The 20,811-nt window shown below is 39.6% G+C and overlaps 1 protein-coding gene across 1 annotated transcript in view; it reads right to left on the bottom strand.

Moving 5' to 3' along the window:
• The window catches only part of DPYD (dihydropyrimidine dehydrogenase), a 211,121-nt gene that overhangs the window by 120,607 nt on the left and 69,703 nt on the right, over positions 1-20,811 (bottom strand). The window contains exon 4 of the mRNA XM_088524477.1: positions 1,614-1,701. Within this exon, the coding sequence (XP_088380603.1) occupies positions 1,614-1,701 (88 nt within the window). The remainder of the gene's footprint in view (positions 1-1,613; positions 1,702-20,811) is intronic.

Here is a 20,811-nt window from a genome sequence, read left to right as displayed (position 1 = left end):
AAAGCATCGTATTTCTAAGGCTATCAGAGGCTGGGAGGCCCACCAGCTGCCTCATTCCAGGGCACTTCTGGTGTCAGTTTTGACATTTTATTTTGCAGTCTTCTGTCCACCTTCCCTTTTTTACTCCCAGCTTTTGTGTTTCTATAATCAGGTGCTTTTCATTAGTAACAGGTGGCACCCTATTATATCCCAAGGCAGGAGCATAAACAAACCTTAATAAACACAAAGTATTTTGGTAAAACACTTTCACAAAATTTTCTTTAGTTTTCCTAAAGAAGCTAGAGCAGAATTAAGAGATGGAGACTAGCAGTTTCATTACTGCCTTGCACCTTCTCTGTTCAGTTCTGCTGCTGCTTCACAACGTCTGGAAGAGGTAATAAGCAGCAATATGCCACAAAGTAATATAGTATGGCTGGAAACAGATGCCTACATTCATGAAAGTAAGTGCTGCACTGACAGGATCCAGATTATATAAGAAAATAGCCTTTATGCAGACGCTGGGCGTATTGCCAACCACTGTAAAGCACATCAACACATAGTTATGTTATATAATTGATACATGTATCTTAATACCTCCTTTTATCCCAGCGATTCTTGTTAAGGTGCAGAATTTACTGCTATCTTCTCCATGCAATACGCACCGCGTAATGAAGGCAGCGTCGCCGTCACTCGCATGCAGCAGGGCTGCGGCTGCCCCTGCGCAGGCCCTGCCACAAGCACTGCATCTTGGATGTACCCTGGAGCGCTAAGCGCAGCCACAAAAACCTGCACGTCACCCCCAGCACATCAGGAGGCTGGTTGGACTCGTACAGATAAATCAAGCTGGAGCTAATGACTCAAAAGATGGAAAACACTTTTGAAAGGCAAGGGGCAATCAATATCCAGTCATGTTTAGACCATCCCAGACAGAAAAATTAATCTTGTCATATCAACTTTGCAGTCAATTTTCCTTATTCATCTTGCTTACTGTTGACAGTCATTTGTAAACCAGAAAAAATATTATCTTTCTTTTAAGGATTTCACTGTCATTATAATGACCTGTTAAGAGAGGTACAGCAACTCCAAAAAAGCAGGTTCTACTTATTCCCATCATATTTCATTATTCATCTAAATGACAGGCCACATTTGCATGAACCAGAGCCTGCTAAAATAAACTACAGCAACGAGAACAGTCCTTGACATGAGCACCTTTCAAGAAATTTCAGCCCAAAGAAAATGAAAATTATAATCATTTGCTAAAATAAGCCTTTAATGAAAAAGGGTCTTGTAAGTATATTACCTCGGTCACGTAGCAATGTGAAATAATGACATTGTAATGGTCAGTATTTTTCAACACCATTAGATTTTAAAAATAAAGTCTTTATGGAAAAGGGACACAAAGAATAGATTTGCAATATACACACTTTCTACTGGCATGGAGCAGCATAATGTATTAGCACGAAACAGCAATAATTAAAAATAAGATGAATCTGCTGAATGTTAAAGCCCCTGGTACAAAGTATTATAATTTTTCCAGACTTTACAAAGATACACCTTGTAGTGCAATAGTACAATGAGCAATGCAGACAAGTGCTGTTCTCTGCTTCCATGCACTATTGCAAGCCCAATTTTACCTTGTTTGCGATACTTGTGATAAACGACTTGATGTCCAGATGAGTTGGGCAACTCTTCTGACATGGGGCATCCGCACACTTCAAGCACCTAAAGGAATAAAAGAATATATGTCAAGGAGACATGGAGCACAACTGCTGCCACTAGCACGTGGTTTCTCAAGTGCACATGACAGAAGACAAGCCAAAAATGATTAATAAAAGACTTTTCCATAAAGTACCTAGTTAAAACCTCTAAGTGCTGCATGACCATTATTGAACTTTCATGCTGGACAATCAGACATACAAAACTCAACACTTCCACAGAGTAAGGAATTAGTTTGTCCTGTATGTGCAAACAAATAATACCTGGCAAATTTTGAAGTCTTTCTTATGCATTTCTTGTAATGTGCCTCTGACCTTTTAAAACAGTTCAGTCGGGCATACTCCCTACCAAAATACGCAATAGCCCCTTCTCATCCCTAATGCCATATCTTATTGTATAAAATACAACATATATGATTTTTTAAAAATATAATATACACCATATAATAACATAATGTATAAATACATTGATATAAATAAAATATTTTTGTATATTTTATTGTATAAAATACAACACATGAAAATTGTTTTAACAGTATTCAGCTATGGAGAATGAAAATTTAGTTTTAATGTATTACCTGGGCACCACTATTTATTCAAGTCTAATAAATCCACCCTAATCATTGTTAACTAGCATGAGTAAATACTACTGTGAAACTGTCTGGAGTGATCAGCCTGGCTGCAAGAGGCCTATAGACAAAAAAACAAAGAAATGAAGACTACATTAGAAGGAACAAACATGCCTGAAAATAGCTGCAGTGAAGAAGTTGTCTAACTTTGTCAGTCACATGCATTGCTTTTGTTTTTGTTTCTTTAATTAAGTGTAAAATAAGAGAGAAGGCAAAAGCAGTTTAGTGAAAGATTAATTAGCTTTCATCCTATTCATCATCTAGCTGGGTACTGCAGACACGGTGGCACCGGAAACACGGCAGCTGCATCCGAAGGCACATTTGGGAGCAGCTCTTGGATTTCTACACATGGGGAAAGCGTCCCAGAGGGAATACTGAAAGGAAGGCAGGTCTCCCGGGCACCAAAGGCTGGGAAACCCAATGGAGCCAAACCCAGCCCAGCACCATATGAGGTCACAGGCTCCACTGGCCTCCGCTGGAGAGCTCTGGAGAGCAGCACTAGCAGCTCCAGCTGCGGCTCCGAGATGTCCCCCGGCCCAGCACCCGTCACTGGGACATGCCTTAAATATCCCAGCCAGCAATCCCAGGGCTGGGGGACAGCAGTGGGGTTATGTGGGCGCAGCACCGAGCCAGGACCCTCAGTGATCTCAGCAGACTGAAAGACAACCCGTTCTAGTAGGACAGGCCAGAAAACGAGGCGATTCATTAGACAAGATTGGACATTGCCACTGAGGTGGTTATTTTGGCCACGTCGCAGTGAGGAAGTCATAGAAACAAACAAAATCACATGTTTAAAAAGGACAACAATTCTCCTATGACTTTCTCCTCCCTGCTTTCCTGAACTCAGTTTCTTTTAAAATGTAATAGTCTGTGGCCAAGATTGAAAGAATTGCATTTAACATAAAATACATTTCTCTGGAGTAGATTACAACAATCTCATCAAAACTGCCTAGAAAGGAGAAGCAGCACACAGATTAACCGGCACAGGGAGCGAGCATCTTTACCCAATTATTTCCCTTTTGATTTTTGTGCTGGTTCACAAATAACAGCTGCTGGAAATGTCAGCTATTAATGAGCGAGGACAACACAAACTTGAATGGGAGCTTCTGGGGAGGAGGGAAGGGTGCCACGAATATGCCAGCCCAGACTTTCGCTTATAACACCACCAAATAATACCATCTTCCGAGTCGCCGAGCGCTCCGCCGCCTAGAGTGCACGCGGCTGCCATTAATCCCACTTATCACCCTGACAGCTCGGTAATTACACTCCCACTCGAGCTACGCGCTGCGAGGGGCTGCGGTCCTCATAAAGCACCGCGCGCCGCGCAGGACGCACGCCGGCGAGGGGTTTTATTAAACTTGGGGGGTTGATTATCAAGTGACATTAGTGTTGACCTATTCTTCTATGTGACAATAAATTATCCTTTGACCATACCATAATAGATGCTAGAGTGCACCAAGGAGCAATGCTGTGCTTTCTGGTGAGCTAGGCAAAAAGAATAAATATAATAGAAGTGTCCGCAAAAAAGTTATTACAGAAATTACTGCAAGTGACTGATCCTCTGAAAAATAACACACAAAATCCTGAATCTAAGGCAATATGCCTGCAATTACTAGGAGCTTCAATGCCACGTGCACGTTCCCATACAAAGAGAAATTAATTACACTTTTTAATTACACTTTCCTTTTCTGTAATTGCCACCTTTTGTTTTTCAAGGCTATTCCATTACTATGTGTTTAGTTCAAAATGTAAGGTAAACATCAAACCAGAGTAAATCTAATTCTCCTGTTAGCTACAATTAAATTTAAACAAAAAGATCACTACCGAAAAATACAAAATGAAACCACCCATGTTTTAAGTGGTCATAATATTCTTGGATGACAAAAATGCAGAGCATTAGACAACGCCAGACCGACAGTGATTACTAAAATTAGTTCTCAGAATCCACTTCAGTTAAAATATAGAAAAAACAGTTTTACACAGTCCTACCTTTAGAAATACATACACTATGTTGGGCCTTAGAAAATACTATATTTACCTCAGATAGAATTCATTTCCACACAAGAGGAAGATGCAACCCAATAGTTCTTCTATCATTAAACTCAAACTTTGGAATCTTGAAGACAAGGAATGAAATTTTTCATTTGGGGAGCACTTTGCTCTTGGGTCAACTCAGTGTTATTGGAAAATGGTAAGTTAGATATAAAGCTTCTACAAGCTTATGTAAATACAGCATATTTATATAAATATTTATGCAAATATTACCATTTTGCATAGCTTTACAGACAGGCCTGTGCATTTATAATGACAAAAAAAAATCACATTCTCCACATAACTCAAACACTATGTGTCTTACTGAACATTGCTAAATTATACATACGTATTTCCAGTGAACTTACCTGCTAACTTAATTTTTAAATATTGTAATAGTGAAGCTATTTATTGCTGAAGGTGAACCTGCTTGTGAATCTCTTTCAGCTACTAAGCTCCACATGCAAAGGAGGTACTTATGCAGTACCCAACATGAGCAGCTGTCAGGCTTGTACCTGTCAATTTTCTCTGTACAAAATAAGCACCTAAAATTGTGGATAAACATGCACAAACACAAACTCACTCAAGCTGTAGGTATTAGAGTATAAACTCCAAAACAAAAGAGAGATAGCAGTAGATTATTAATAATAGTAAAAGAAATAGACATTTTAAGAATAGTGATCTTTTTTCAAGACAATGAATAAGAAAATGGAAAAAGGTAGCAAGTTTCTGGAACAAATACTATCCTTTGGGGAGGAGAAAAAAAGGATACAAGAGAACCATGAAGTATAAAAAAGAAAAAATACATAAATTAGAAATAAAGGAACAGATAAAGCAACAATTTTGTGGAACAAAAGATCTAAGAAACCAGTGTGTATTTTTGTGCACAGCGGAAAAAGAAAGTAGCGACAGCAAAGACTAATTTTCAGTAAATAATTTTCATTGACTAATTGTTGAAATATTCCTAAGTATTTCTGCAATATTATTTGACCAACAGATTTGTCTCATTTCTGGGAGCAGACTAGCTCTTAACACATCTTTGCTTCTAAACAAAGAAGGGCAATTTAGCTATTTCATTACCTAAAATTGCAGTGAACAATTGTCTGCCTAACTGGCAATAAAACTATCTGAAGTGCAATTACTTGTATGCTGAAAGGCCAAAGGTGAAACAGATAATCTGAAGTAATATTCCACAATGGATCGTTGCTGATAACCTAACAAAATTTTCATATATCACAAAAACAGGCCAAATAAACTTTATCTTGGTTACTGTTGGCAAAGGTTTAGAAGCAGATTAAATCCCAGTCCATTTATGTGGTTTTCTGCAGAGCATAAAAATATCATTTTAAAAAGGGGCTTTCTAGTTTTCTATTTGTAGAACTTTCTAAATTTTATCCAGAAATGACCCACATAACACAAATAGGAGAATCTCGCACAGGTCATGCGGCTGTGTTCCAGAGTACATTTGTAAGGACTTGGATCAGTTATTTCTAAGAGAATGGTGGAGCAACACCACCCAACAGCCCATCCACATTAAGGACCGACCAGAGCAATCCTCACATCAAGATTGTTCCTGGTTCCAAGGCTCTTGTGCCGCACTCTACCACTAGCAGTAACAGGGGAACAGAAAATGCAAGAGCAAGGGAGAAACAGATCTACCGTTTCGGCTCAGCAAGCAGGCGACGATGGGCACTGAGAGCGTGCTAAAGCAAGCCGCTAAGGAGCTGCAAGCAGTTCTGAGGCAAGAGACGGGCTGGGAAGGGCAGCGCGCTGAGCTCAGACAGACTGCAGCGACCGTCTGCGGAACAGCAGCTGCCAACGCGGCCCAGAACGCTCTGCTGGGAGGGCTGCAGCAACTGCACCTGCACAGGCACCAAGGCCACAGAGCAAAGCACCGCCCAGGAGAGCCAGGACGCAGTTTAAACCCGTACGTATACACAGCACGAGCCAGACCCGAACTAGGAACGATTTCTCATTCTAGGTTCACTCTAACAGCTAAACGGAAAACAGTTGTCATCCAGTGGGGACCTGTATTTGCTGAGCTTTACCCACGCCATTAGTGAGCTGGTCATAGAGATGCTCTATGTGTCTCAAACCTGTGCACTGTGCAGTTACTGACAGAGATTCACTGGGAGAAGCTATCACATCATCCTGAGAAGCTTGCTGTCCTGCCCTTGACCATGCCAATGACACCAGCTGCATTCCCCGTGGATCCTAAGATCACAATTCCTTTCAAGCTCCTTAAAACCTGCACACCAAACAGGTCTAGAGAAGCAGGCATTTTGAATGCAAGCAGAAGAGCAACAAATGGGGACAGAGGCTTCTCTGTACTGTCACTCACCTCTCAAAAACAAGCATTTCCCTTTAAAATATTTTAAACCAATGAAAAAACATTGTTTTGCTAAACTAGAAATAAACTTTTTAAAATTTGGTTAAAAATACGTTCTTATTCCCTCTTGCTGGAGACTGATATCCTGAGCAGGATCTCATGAGAAATGCTTATGATGAAGTAGGAGATTTGCAGATCAGCACATTGGCAAGACTGCCCAGAACAGATGGGTGGCGAATGAGTGCCCTTAACATGAGCCAGCTACTCATCAATACCTTTGGGCACAGCAAGATGGAACTCACCTTCATGAAGAAAACAAGAAAACATTGTAAGGAAAGACATACAAACACATGTGAAACTCAGAGGAAGGTGCACAGACTGCAAGAAAGAAGACAGTAATGGAAGTTTAGTTTTCCTGCATATGACTATTGATGGTTGCGATCTTTAACATCCTTTCAATACAAGCAATAGGTCATTTTAAGAATAGTAAGTACGCAGTACCTGCCATACTCAGGAAAAGACATGAAACAGGACTTTTAAGAGACACATTCAGTATCATGCAAGTTAGCAACGCTATTTCATGTCTAAAGAAATAAGGAAAGACTCCCACATCCCTGTCACCTTTGGCCACCTGAGCCTTCTGCAGATCCCCAGGAAATGGAAGGTTTTTTTTCCATCTGAGAACTATGCTGACCAGAGGAAACAAATTTTAAAGACAGAGACTGCAGAATCAGAGCCAGGCACCGACACTCCCGCTGGCTGCGACAGGAGATGTAAGGGAGGCGCTTCTGACTGAAAGGAAGAACTGCTCCGAGTTGAAAGTTAGTCTTCAGACACAAAGCCCTCCTACCCTAGCACAGAATAACAGCACTTACAGGCAAGGTTATTTTCGGACACCTAAGAAGTACTGAATCATGCGGAGATGGATGCCAAATCATTCCATTCATCAATGACTCATCTTTCCTCTTCTTCTTTGGCTTTCTTCATGACCATAACTCTTTTGCCACTTTATTTCTACCACTGAATCCCTTTTGAGGGCAGGAACTCTCCCCTGTCCTTCCATCTGCCTTTCTGCTTTCTGTAAGTTTTTTTTCTTTCCCCTCCCATCCAAGCACAAGTTTTATGGTACGTTTTTCACCTACCACATTGCAATATAGCCCCAAAGACTACTGCCTTCCACACACTTCATTTTATATAGCTTGTATACCATTGCTTTAATTGTATTTCCCCAATTTGCAATGTTTCAGAATAAAACTGCTCTATAAATTAGAGTTAATTAAAAACAAAAAAGCAGTGTAGTTTACAGCATATTGCAGCACAATCAGTGCATGCCAAATCAGAAAGCTGCAGTATCCTTTTGAGGTATCAAAATAAAACCAATTGCCTTTTATATATAATGCAAGTCATTCCAGACATGTTATGCTGTCTCACAAACTGCATTTGTGAACAAACAAATCAAATGAAGGGTTTACATTTATCTTAGCAGCTATGTAACATGCAGCCCAGATGCAAATCAATAATATCACTTAAAATACATTTATTTTATCATCACCAGTGCCGGAATCCATATTGAGTACCTTTCACTACCTCTCTCCCTCTGTCACAGGCAACAGTCACAGCTTGGGTAATTACTTAAATTAACTTATTGCCAATTAACATAAACTTTAATTACTGATTTGAGCATTGCGAAACAAAGACAACACAAGCAATTAAACAGCTGCTGAGGAAACACCTTTTCCCCCCCTTCCTCCAGGCTCAACTTCAGCCTGACGCCTCTCCTCCCCACAGCTCACCCAGCTCCACCTCGCTGCTCCTCACCGCCAGGCCAACCCACTCGCCCAGGTCCTTCACTGAGGTGACCAGGCACAGCAGCCACAACATGAGCGTTATTTGCCACCTGGTTTGCGCTTCCTACATGTGTTCCTGTGGACACTCGGCCTCCTGCGGGCACAGAGCTCCTCGTGGCCCGGGTGTCCTCGGCCTCCTGCGGGCACAGAGCTCCTCGTGGCCCGGGTGTCCTCGGCCTCCTGCGGGCACAGAGCTCCTCGTGGCCCGGGTGTCCTCGGCCTCCTGCGGGCACAGAGCTCCTCGTGGCCCGGGTGTCCTCGGCCTCCTCCAGCACAGAGCTCCTTGTGGCCCGGGTGTCCTCGGCCTCCTCCGGGCACAGAGCTCCTTGTGGCCCGGGTGTCCTCGGCCTCCTCCAGCACAGAGCTCCTCGTGGCCCGGGTGTCCTCGGCCTCCTGCGGGCACAGAGCTCCTCGTGGCCCGGGTGTCCTCGGCCTCCTCCAGCACAGAGCTCCTCATGGCCCAGGTGTCCTCGGCCTCCTCCAGCACAGAGCTCCTCGTGGCCCGGGTGTCCTCGGCCTCCTCCGGGCACAGAGCTCCTTGTGGCCCGGGTGTCCTCGGCCTCCTCCAGCACAGAGCTCCTCGTGGCCCGGGTGTCCTCGGCCTCCTCCGGGCACAGAGCTCCTCGTGGCCCGGGTGTCCTCGGCCTCCTCCAGCACAGAGTGAGGTGCATTTGCTGCTGCCGCAGATGGGTTCAAAACATCTCGGGCCATGATGAGCACATGGCACGTTCCTTGTGCTCCCCCAGCAGCTGCTCCTCCCCCTGTGCATGGTGGTGTCTCCTCCCAAGCTCTGGCGGCTCCCACCACCAAGAGGCTACATATTCCCTCCAGTTAGCTGCAAGAAATCAATATATTTTGTCCGCCAGCAGTAAAAAGGAGACTTGGGCTTGGGACTTGCTTTCCTCATTTGTTAGGTGTGTTACTTGTTTTCTTATGCCGTTTATTTATTTATTTTTAAACAAACATGTTTGCACAACTCTTCCTAACCATTTTTAAATTGTCTGTGGATCCCACCAGCTGTCTTTGCTTGCTGCAAACACTTCCAGCTAGGCTTAAGAAGCTTTAAACCGTCCTATGACAGCTCCGTACCACACTTCAGTTTACAAAACATTACATAATACTCTCAACATCCACAGAGATGTTTAATCTGAAGAGTGAGTGCATAGTTCTTGAATTTCTATTTTCATACATCACATTAGCTTTAGAATTACACTGAGGTACTGCAGATCTTCTGCCTCTCCTATGGCCCCATGACTCCTCACCCCCAAAAATACCAGCACTATCTGAGTAAAAGAACTGGGTAGACTATTTCCTCCCATTCAACTTCAGAACTTAAAGTACTTTCTTTTTCAAATGAAAGAATTTTAAACATTAACAATTCTTCACAGTAATATTCATCCTAAGCAGTTTTTCCATTTTTCCTATTTCACTTTAAGCATTATGAAATTGCCACTTTTTCAAAAGCATTAATCAGTACTTTTTATTTATTAAATTGTCTTACAAAAACTCAATATTATTGAAAGGCATTTTACTGTCAATAACATTCCCATTTAGAACTTAAGATTACAAAAACAAAAAAACCAAAAACACTTAAAAGCCAATTTGTAATATCTCTCAGACAACAATTACATTTAGCTACCACATATTAATTAATATTGCCTCAACATCCTACAGACACAATATAGTTTGTTTGTCATTATGCCAAAGCTAATATTATCATACACTATTCCAATAGTGTAAAACAGGTCCAACAGGCACTTGTCATTACAACTTTGCCACTTGTGGCTCAACCACACCGAGAGCCTCGTGGAGTTTTATAAACTGGTACATTTACGTTCACCACAACAGTGGTCCCTTTCACATAGGAGACAGCTGTTACATGATGTTCAATATCCTTTTAATCCTCTATAGACCTTAGACAGAATGAGTTGACAGAACTGACAGTTTTTATTATAGCTTGCCCTGTACACAATAATCTTCTTTCACCCAGACTATTCTCCCAGAAGTGTTACCGACTTTTTGACTTATATTAAGAATTATTTCTAGTCTTTTTAGGAGAGAAGAAATTATTTTTATGTGGCATGATCTTTAGCCTGTATAAATTACCTTTCCAAAATACAAAACACCTGTTGTCTGTTTATCTTAACATCAGTGAAACTCCTTTGGGCTCATGGCAGAAAAAAAGATAACATAAAAGAACATGCATTTTACAAGTCACAAACATGCTTTGCTTCCAGAATACCTTCATCTGTCCTCTATACAAATAGCATTCTGTACAAAACATCATTAGCAACAGCAGCTCATATCTACCATTTTAACAGTAGGAAAAAACAATTAATACAAGCATTCAATATTAATGTATATAAATAATATCCAAATTAATGATAATAAAATCTAAAGTAAAATGCATACATTAAAAATACAAGAAAATGCTCTCAGTGAAGAACTACTTACTGCAGTGTCATATAAGCTAGGAATTAGACCAGTGGAGCTACTGATCATCAGTCTCAATTTAGACACGCCAACAACCGCGGCAAAATTAACAAAGCAGTCATTTGCACAAAGAAATGTTTTGGGGAAAGGCAGTAGCAACAGGATATGCTCATGTTTCCTTTATTCTTAGCATCTGAGCTCCAAGTAATTCTTTGGAATTCTTTGGTATCCTCTTTACCATCACGTTAGTAACTGCGCTGGAGGGCCAAGGAGATTAGGTTAATCTACGAGGTGGCTTCTTCCAAGGCAGACCTGCCTGCTCTGCATGTGCCCAGTGCCTTCCCAGCACTTCCAGTGCCATCGTGCTGCTATAGAGGGGTCACACACAGGGAGCACGAAGGGAAGAGTGCAATACCGAGAAGGGACAGAATTGGATGCATTCAACACTGCTGCCGTTGCATAAGGATTTGACTGGACAGTGAGCATATTCCGAAGCAGACAAAATACATCACTGTACTCTGCATCTGAAATACAAGCTTCAAAGGTTTTAGTTTTTCCTCATTTCCAGACTTGGAGAAAGAAAAACATTTTTGGATGATACAACAGTTGGGGACTTTAAAAACGCCCAAGAGTTCAACCACTTTCCACACTGAACCTGACCAAGATGCTTCTTCCCACCCAGGAGAGCAGTTCCGGACCCAGTCAAGCAGCTTCTTCCAAGTTTTGTAACTCTTTGTCAGAGTATCCTCAGTAAAAACTTAACCAAACTCTAGTTCACAGCAGATCACTTAGCTGCGCTGTATTTTAATGTGTCTGTTGTCCTGCTGACCCTCAGTATCACCGTGCCTTTGCTTATAATTAAAAGCCTTAAGTGATTTCCTAAATCAGCGAAAGTGAAATCCGAAATCCGAAATCCCAGGACCCAGATTAGCAGGAGGAGCTGCAGTGTCCTCGCTCTTTTTCCTCATTTTAAATCAAAGCAGCTACAGATTTTAGCATGATGTGCTGCTCCTCCCATCCTTCTCCTGAGAGGATCTACTCGTGGGGAAACTATCAGAACACAGCAGATAATTCTGCAATTTAGTATTTTCTATTCAAATTGCATGTGTGCAATCAATCTTCCATCTTCTTTTGCAAATAAAGAATTTTGCCTAAGACACCATAATAAGTGACACTAAGCATGCTCAGCCATCAAGACTTAGAAATACAGGATATATTCATGTTATTTTTCATCTAATTTAAGCTGCATATCATTTACATATTTTTAGCCATAAGAAAATAGAACCCCATTTACAATACATGAGTATTTAAAATAAAATTTTAAAAGCAGCCATTTTCTTTTATGCTTTGCTGTTAAGGAGAATTATCTGATTTTACATTTCCATTTTAAGTCTATTCAAAAAACAAACATTCAAAAAAGTATCCCCTATACAAATAGAAAAGCTTTACAACACAACACCAGAAATCATATTGGCAAACTACAGAGGTCAGCACAGAGCAAAATCAGGAATCCTTTTCAAATTACACAGCAAATCAATGTTGCTCTTATAATACCCTGAGTTTAAAGCTATGATAACAGTTCAATAGCAGATAGTCAAAAGCATAATCTTATTTGCTTACTCAACGTAAATAGACTAATTCATTAAAACTGAATGATGTCAATAAATGTTGACATAGCCTAAAGTCACTCACCAGACAAGTAAAATTACATATTGGTTTCATGTATGTATAACTGGGGTAGAAGGGAGTAGTTGTTTGTTTTACCAAAACTTATGGAGACACCAGTGGTATTACCAAAGCTCAGTTTTTATATATTTGAAAGGATTTGAATGGTTAAAAACTGAATGGAGAAAAGCCCCTACCTACAGACCATTTGATAAGAGGTATAAAAACAACTCTTCAGCCTTTAAAGTCTCACTAACCAGGGTTACTGTAAAGTTACATGGGAAAAAGACTAGACTAGATGACCTAATAGGCTTAAGACTATCTTTGAAATTTCTTCTAGCACAGTGAATTACATTCTTTAAAAATGACAAATTTATGTCTGCTTATCAATCTGCAGTTTAGGTGCCCCACAGAAATAAGCAAACCTTACAGAATTTAAGAGTCCACATATCTCTCAAGGTATTTAGGATAATAGGGGTGACATATTCAATTAATATTTTCTCTTACAATCTAAACTCCTATCTTCAACACTTTGCCAATCACTGCAAGATTACGTCAATACTCTGTCATAAAGGCATCCAAAGGATCTTAACTAAGTAGGTATTATATATCCAGATTTTCAAATGTGAACATGAACACTTTTTTAAAAAACTATTGGATTTCTAAAATTACTACTTTCTAAAATTAGGTGGATAGCTACTAGGGAAAAATTATTTACTAACTAAATGTAGAAAAGGTCCTGGACTGTCAATGCTGAGAAAGCATGGTTGGCAGCTGATCAGCTGATCTGCATTTGCAACAAGACAAACATTAGTTGCTATGAGGAAGGCAGAAAGAATGCATTTTAGGTTTTAACCTTAGAACCTAAGAACAGGAGAATTATAACATCCTTTTAAGAAAATTATATAAAAGACAAAGTATTTGTCACTTTTCCTCACATGTTGAAGATAATAGCATAAAAATCAAGACATTTTCTGGCATGCCTCAGCAGCTAAGTGCTGTCTGGAAAATATTAAAAGAACCATTTTTTCAGAGCAATGTAGCTTAGAGGAATTTTAGGATGGATTAATAAAGACATTAATCTGTTGATTTACCATGGTTTGATAAATTGCTTGTTCTCAAATCTGTGGCATTGTACTCCTCTGTATAGGCTCAAATCGTTAGACTCGCAACAAATATAGAAATCCCAGGACTGTAAATGTAGTGCAACTGAAAAAGTATACTCTTCCCATTTCCCAAAGGCACTGCATTTCCAAAAACCTGCTAAAAGGATTTAAATATTCACTTTTGGTAGATGGTTTCTTTTGCTACAGATGAGCAGATGTCTGCCTTTTGGCAATTCTTTTGCACAGCTATTTGAAAACAATTACAGGAAAAAAAGTTTAAAATGATTTATGTAAAGACTACTTCACAAAGACCCAAACACTGCATTCCCCATTCAGACACAAATCACACAGAGACATCTGAGAAAGCCTAGGAATCAGCAGAAACGGCCTCTTCTCTCTATGCAGAAGCCCATGCTAGTGATGATTATCAACATCACAATTAGCGCTGCGTCCCAGGCCCAGGCACTGTGCCATTAGTGGTGCTGTTTCTAACCCAGGAGCATTAGGGCTTGATGAATCCATCCAATGACTTCCAGCAGGTTCATGCCTCAAGTTTCACAGGCTACGAGGATGCAGCCTGCGATATCAATACAATCACATCTTGTTAATGTATTCCTGATTTTTAAAAGCAGAAGATATCCATACTAAAGTCCCACTTCAGCCAAAGCTCAGGTATTTTCAGTAGCTGTACTTTTTATGAGAGTGAACAGTATTAAACATTCCTCAGTCAAGAACTGTACCCAAAAAAGATACCAGAAACTATATAGTCCTCATCTTTAGCTTGTGTTCTGACTAAAATTATGCAGTTCAAGAAAAATAACAATACAACATTGTTAGATTGTGTATTAGTGTTGCCATTGATCTATATCCGGTTATATAGCATGAAGCAATGAAACAAGAGAATAAACACAAGCAAATGCAGTTCACTCTTAATTCAGTCAATACAATTTACTTTTCCTCTGCAAGCCCAGAATAGCAGAAAGGACCATTTAATCCCCTCTTTAATTTCCTATTTCACTATCACCATAAGTGTATTAATGAGCATTATGACTAGGAAAGATTTCCTGGAAATAGCTGCTGATTACTATTTTTAACACCCATCTGATTGAAACAATTTTTTTGCATAATCAAAAGATCGGATATTTTGCCAATAATCAGAAGTTTGTCAGCAAGGTACAATAGTAGAAGCTCTTTCTTCATCCTTTCCTTACCTCTAACCAGATCTTTTGACCCCTTTAAAGCCTCAAAGACTTTCAGGCACACAGAAAGGAGTTTGACAGCTACATCTCATCAACAAACAAAATAAAAAATAAGCCCCCAATTGCCAACAAAGCCAAGATTAGTGTAACTAGCAGGAAAAATCCTATTTGTGCTTTTGCAAATCTCTCCACAAATCAGTGTTGGTGTTTTACGATTACAGAAATCCAGCAGCCTAAGAAATTGTACTTATTTGTGATTATAAAATACAACCACATAAAACTCTGCATTCGGTTTCACACAAAAACAACAGAGATATATGCAGTGGATTATACAAGATAACACTTCCATTTCTCAGCAAAGACAAGGCAGTGATACTGTTTGGGTGAAATTTTCTACTGCTAGCACTGCATAATCTTTGCCAAAATACACTTGAGCATGTTTACCAGTGCTGAGAGAGATGATGTACTAGCATAAACAGTTAACATTGAACCACAAATGTCAAAACAGATTAAATACATTATATGGTATGTTATTCTTTTTTATTGTATTTGTTCACTTGCTAATTTGTACAATTCACTAATTTATAATAGGGCCTCCCTATCATTAATGCAAATTAGTAATTTTCTAGTACATAATTAAAAAATGCATTAAATTCATACTTCCTATTGCATGTTTGTTACCTTTGTGGAGATACAAAATGTTGCATGAACAAATGAAAGATTAGGTGATTATTTTGACCCTGATAATAGCTCTACACAACCTCCTGACATTTCTCATTCATGCATTAGATTATCACCAGTATTTCAGTCCTTAGCATGAAAAGGTAGGCTATTTTTTCTGGCTTTCCTAAACAGCTTCCTCTTCACATATGTTCAGATGAAGATTCTTTTACTCAGTGAATTCTGTTATTGCTACATCAGTAACACTCTGTTATAGCCCTTCTCTAACACGCACTTTTTATGTAGCAAAAACGAAAGAAACAGTATGCAGAACTAACCTCAGAGAGGCGATTTCCACCCAAACACTGCATTTTGCTTCTAGATTTAGCCAAATAATCATTCAAATATAATTAATAGCGCTGCTTTGCAGGAGTGACACTGTTCACTTCAGATGCACCTATCTCTTTACTAGCAGAGTTCACAATACAAAAGGACAAATAATACAGAATAATTCAAATAAACCCCAGCTTCCAACAGAATAAATTAATCAGAATTATTTTTAAATAATGTGATTTAATTATGCATTTCTAAATTTTAAGAGAAAAATCACAAGTTCCAGCATTTTCCATGTCCTCACACAGAAAGACATAGAACTCAAACCATCTTGAGCAGAAAGCTGAGATCAGTTCAGTAGGTACTCATGAATTACAGGCTAAAAATGCCCTCAAGTATTCCACCTTTTTACATAGTCAGTTCATAATGACTTATGCTAGTATCTATTAAATATTTTATTAATTTACCATGAATATAAAGTATGACATTATCACCTTACTCTTGGAGAAATAAGAGATTAAATTACTGACACACTGTGTCCCAAGGGGGGAAGAAACATGAGAAGTGCAAAATTGTGCAGTAGGAGAGAGAGAAAGCAGAACCACTGGTAGCAAGCATTAACTAGACCAAAAATTTACTCAACTATATCCAATTTCCTAAGGCAAGCCCACCCCAGGATCCCGAGTTTAACAGCAGGGTTACCTTGAGCCAGCGACATGCCTCTGTGGCAAAGGAGGCCAATGGCAGCAGCCAAGGGACACGATCCTCCCCCTCTCCTCAGCACTGCCAAGACACCTCTGAAGTGCTGTGACCTGTGCTGGCATTCCCAGGACAAGGAGACATGAACAACACCCTGCAGCAAGTCCCGCACAGGGCCTCAAAGCCGAGTAAGGGATGGGAAGGAAGAATGAGCCAGACTTGATTCTGGCATCCAGTGAGAAGACAAAAGGCAACGGGCAAAAACCACAACACAAGCAATTCCAGTCTATAAAAGGCACCACCACCAGCTCTGCCCTTGAAACATGGCAAGTTCACATCTCCCTGTGAAGGTGTGCCCATTCCCCTACCCTCATCTGAGTAGTCAGCTGAACGTGGAACCTGAGCATCTCTCACTCTTGGTTTGTACTTCTCCCCCCAAAGCTGTATGCCAAGAGATACTATGTCCATTTTGACCATGAAGAACTAAGGCACAGAAAAATTCAGTAGCTTGGCCAGTTGCACAAGCCAGCTACAGCATAGAAGGGGATTGCATCCAGGCTCCAAAGCAACACCAGAACCACCATTCCTCTTTTCCGCATGCTCTACCGGAGTCGATCACCTACTTATTTAGCAAAAGCTTTCTGAAAGTTTTAATTAAAAGCTACTTTGATCTACAGCAGAAGCAGAGAGTCGAAAGGAAGTCAACAACAGGTTTGTTGTTCCCTTCATGGCACCGCGAGGTGAAATCATGGTAACATCTCTGCCATTTCACTCGGGATTGCTCTGCAGAACACAGGCAACTCAAGAGCTACCTGGACTTCACAGTGAGTCAGTGTCCAGCAGAAGATTGTTAAATTTCTTCTGAAGAATCTTTGTTACATGCCTTAATAAAGAAGTATGCATATGTGTGATCATTTTTAATCCTTTTTTTCCATCTATTTTGGGATGATGCTTTTAAAACATCAGTTTTTGGTTTTGATATCGTGCATTCTTGTGAATAAAAAGTGACCACAATATCAAAGTAACTGTACTGATTAATATCTGCAGAAGTACAGCATAAAGTTACTAAAAAACAAACTGTATTTTTACATGTCAAAGACAACAGAGTTGCTTTCTCATACAAAACCCACAGTACAGAATATATCATTTTTCAATTTGTGTTAGAGATATATATAGTCTCAGAAGTAAATATCAGGGTAATACCAGATGATAAAATATTTTTTCTATTTAGAGTGACACAGGTATAATTTGGGAGACATCTCAAGTCTCTATAAATATCATCTTTTTGACCCCCAGTGCTAAAATTCTCTGATAATTTGAGCTATACTAAATTAACTCAAATTAATTTAGTATTTTTCATTTTTAGTAAACACATCCTTTTTGTACAGTAATTTAGACAAAGCAGCAGAAATTAGGCTCGAAATTCCTGGTAATGAGGAAAACCTGGATGCCTTTGCATTGTTCTGAATATTCAGTTTACTTGACACTGTTCTCCAGCGCATTTGACTACATCACTAATTATTGCAATAAACAGGCTACTCTTGCACTAATGAGAAATCCTACAGATAAATTTCTTTCCCTTAATGATTCTTCTATCAATTTGATCTCTCAGATCTAAATATTAACATAGCAATCAAAGTAAGCATCTACTAGATTCTCTACTAATTTGATAAAAATATAAGGTGCAATTTAGTACCTATACATACTGGATCATAATATTCAATAATCATTTTAACAGCTAAGCTCTTTTTCCAATATCCAAAGGTTAATGAATGTTAGCAGACTGCATCGAAGATACACTGAGTAAAAATAGTTGTTGGTACACTGTGACTGCCACATGGAATAACTTACTTTAGCTCACTCAAATATGTTACCAAATGCAGCAGAGACAGTACTAGCATGATGCTTCTTAAATTTTTTCAATTACATAGGAATCTAAGCAGACTATTGAGTGGCTGTCTATCAGATAAAACAAACCTCTTTCCAGCTTTATGCAACATTTCCAGGACATGCACTGCAAGGTACAATTGCGTTTCCTGTCCAGGTTTAACATCAGGTGACTGACTTTCTTGATTTGATTACAACTTACTACACTGCTGTCTTTGGTATTCACTGTGCCCTGTAATAAAAAAAAATAAAAAAGGATCCTTCATGTTGATTACATGTGCTATGATTGAGAGGAAGCACAAGCGCGTTTGTTGACAAAGGAATGCAGAAGTCAAATGTTTCATTTGCAGCAGGGTGGCACAAATCACATGCTAATGAAAGCACTAGTGCTACCCGGAGGCTGCAACCCGCAAATAAACATCCTCCAAAAGAAACTACCCTTAAGGAAACCCATGCTCTCGCTTGCCATATAAAGCATCCAACAAATAAGCCTTTCATCCACCCTTACAGAATGAAAATGAAATTGCAGTCTGATCGTGATATCTAATAAATTTGTTGAATTTGAAGATATTTAAAAAAACCAATTCTGTTTCATCCAGGCTTTTACATTCCTCTAAAATAAGTATTTCAGCAAGCTCAAAAAGTAACAAACTCTAAATTAAACCAGATGTGGTAAATACATAAGGAGAGACTCAGGAACGATGGACCTACCTACACTAAAACATTTCCAACATAGGGAGAGCCTAACTGAATGAGGGGCAATTTTTATAACTTACTGTACCTAATGAGCTGCAGATTAAAGGTTTTAATCCACTTCTGCACCAAACAACACTCTCTCCAAGGATTTCCCTATTATGAGTAACGTGAGATTTTTACAGTAAGGAAACTTCAAATTACAGGATTTTTTTATGTAAGATATTAGAGAAATTAAAAGCGATACTGATACAAAAATATATAGTGAAGCACAGACAGATTTTGCAAGCATTTTGAAACACTGCAGGATTTATGAATGTCCCAAAAGCATGTATGCTAAAATAACATAATATTCAGAACAGATGATGGTGTTAAGAAAAATAATTCTCAATACAGTGGTGTCTTAAAATACCTGTGGCTTCTCTTTGTTTCAAAATATGTTACTTCAGACACATTTTGTGCTGTGTACATAGATCTATTTTACTGAAGCAAAAGCATGTGAAAATTAATTGCCAGGCCATCCTGCTCCAAACGATATCAGCTCAAGAACATCCTTTGTGTTCTTCAAATATTTTAATCACACGGCTCTAGGGCTTAGCAGCAGAACAGGGTTTCCGGAAAGCTAATTCCAATTTGAAGTTCTTCCACACGGTGCTTGGATAATCTGGGGCAGGTCAATCTCTCTGCCCTGTTTCATTCCAGCAGCTTGCAGAGATGATGCTCCTTCTCAGAGGGGCCGCGAGCACCACCGCTTGGCTCAGCACTGGGAGATCAGGGATACAGGAACTGCCTTTTTCTGTTCTGTGCATCTGCATTACCGTTTTACCTTGGATCAGCAGAGGACTTGAGAAACAAACCTCCCAGTAGCCTTTTCTTAACAGGCTTCAATTCACCCAGCAGAGAGGTTTTGAAGCCTACAAAAAAGATTCCTTTTGGATGAAATTAAAACAAGAGATGCATCCAGGAGTGCTTCTTCATACGCTCTGGCTGCAAGCAGGCCAGCCCACAGCCAGCACAAATGGCTAAATGCTGCATCCTCAAAAACAACTCTGGCAACACAGATCTGCTGCTAAGCACTTGCTAGGCTCTAGTCTGCTGCTCTGCAGCCTGTCAACATTCAACAAGACACCAAACACTCAAAATGATGGAGAGTTCTCAACGCACATGACCAGTGTAAGCAATTTCCCCCTTCTTGTGATATCATTGGAGGTGATAATTTTACCAGACCCTGTTCCATTAAATCACATTAAATTGGTATTTGGAGCTGTTTTATATCACTTAAAACCCCAGGAATATTCCAAATTCCTGAATCTAGGCTTCTCTGCCTGAATATTTGTATTTCAGCAAGTTGCTTTTTCCACATGCACACACACAGGCAGACAATTCTCCAAACTCATTTGGCTATGTTAAATACTTCTTTCCAGGCTTTATATTTCCTTGACCAGTACCTCTATCAACTCCCATAAACATGCCTTTTTTAAAAAAAAAAAAAAAAAAAAAGACTTTGAGGCTTTTAGATGAAATATTGCTAAATTGCTTCACTATTTCAACATTTTTCTTTTTCCTTAGCCCTTTATTTCAGTGACAATTGACACCCTCTCTTTAC

Source organism: Tinamus guttatus, unplaced genomic scaffold, assembly GCF_059628265.1.
Source record: "Tinamus guttatus ecotype Peru unplaced genomic scaffold, ASM5962826v1 Tinamus_guttatus_pri_ptg000211l, whole genome shotgun sequence".
NCBI lineage: Eukaryota > Metazoa > Chordata > Aves > Tinamiformes > Tinamidae > Tinamus > Tinamus guttatus.
The sequence above is the reverse complement of the archived record's forward strand: the minus strand, read 5'-3'. Positions and strand labels throughout refer to the sequence as shown.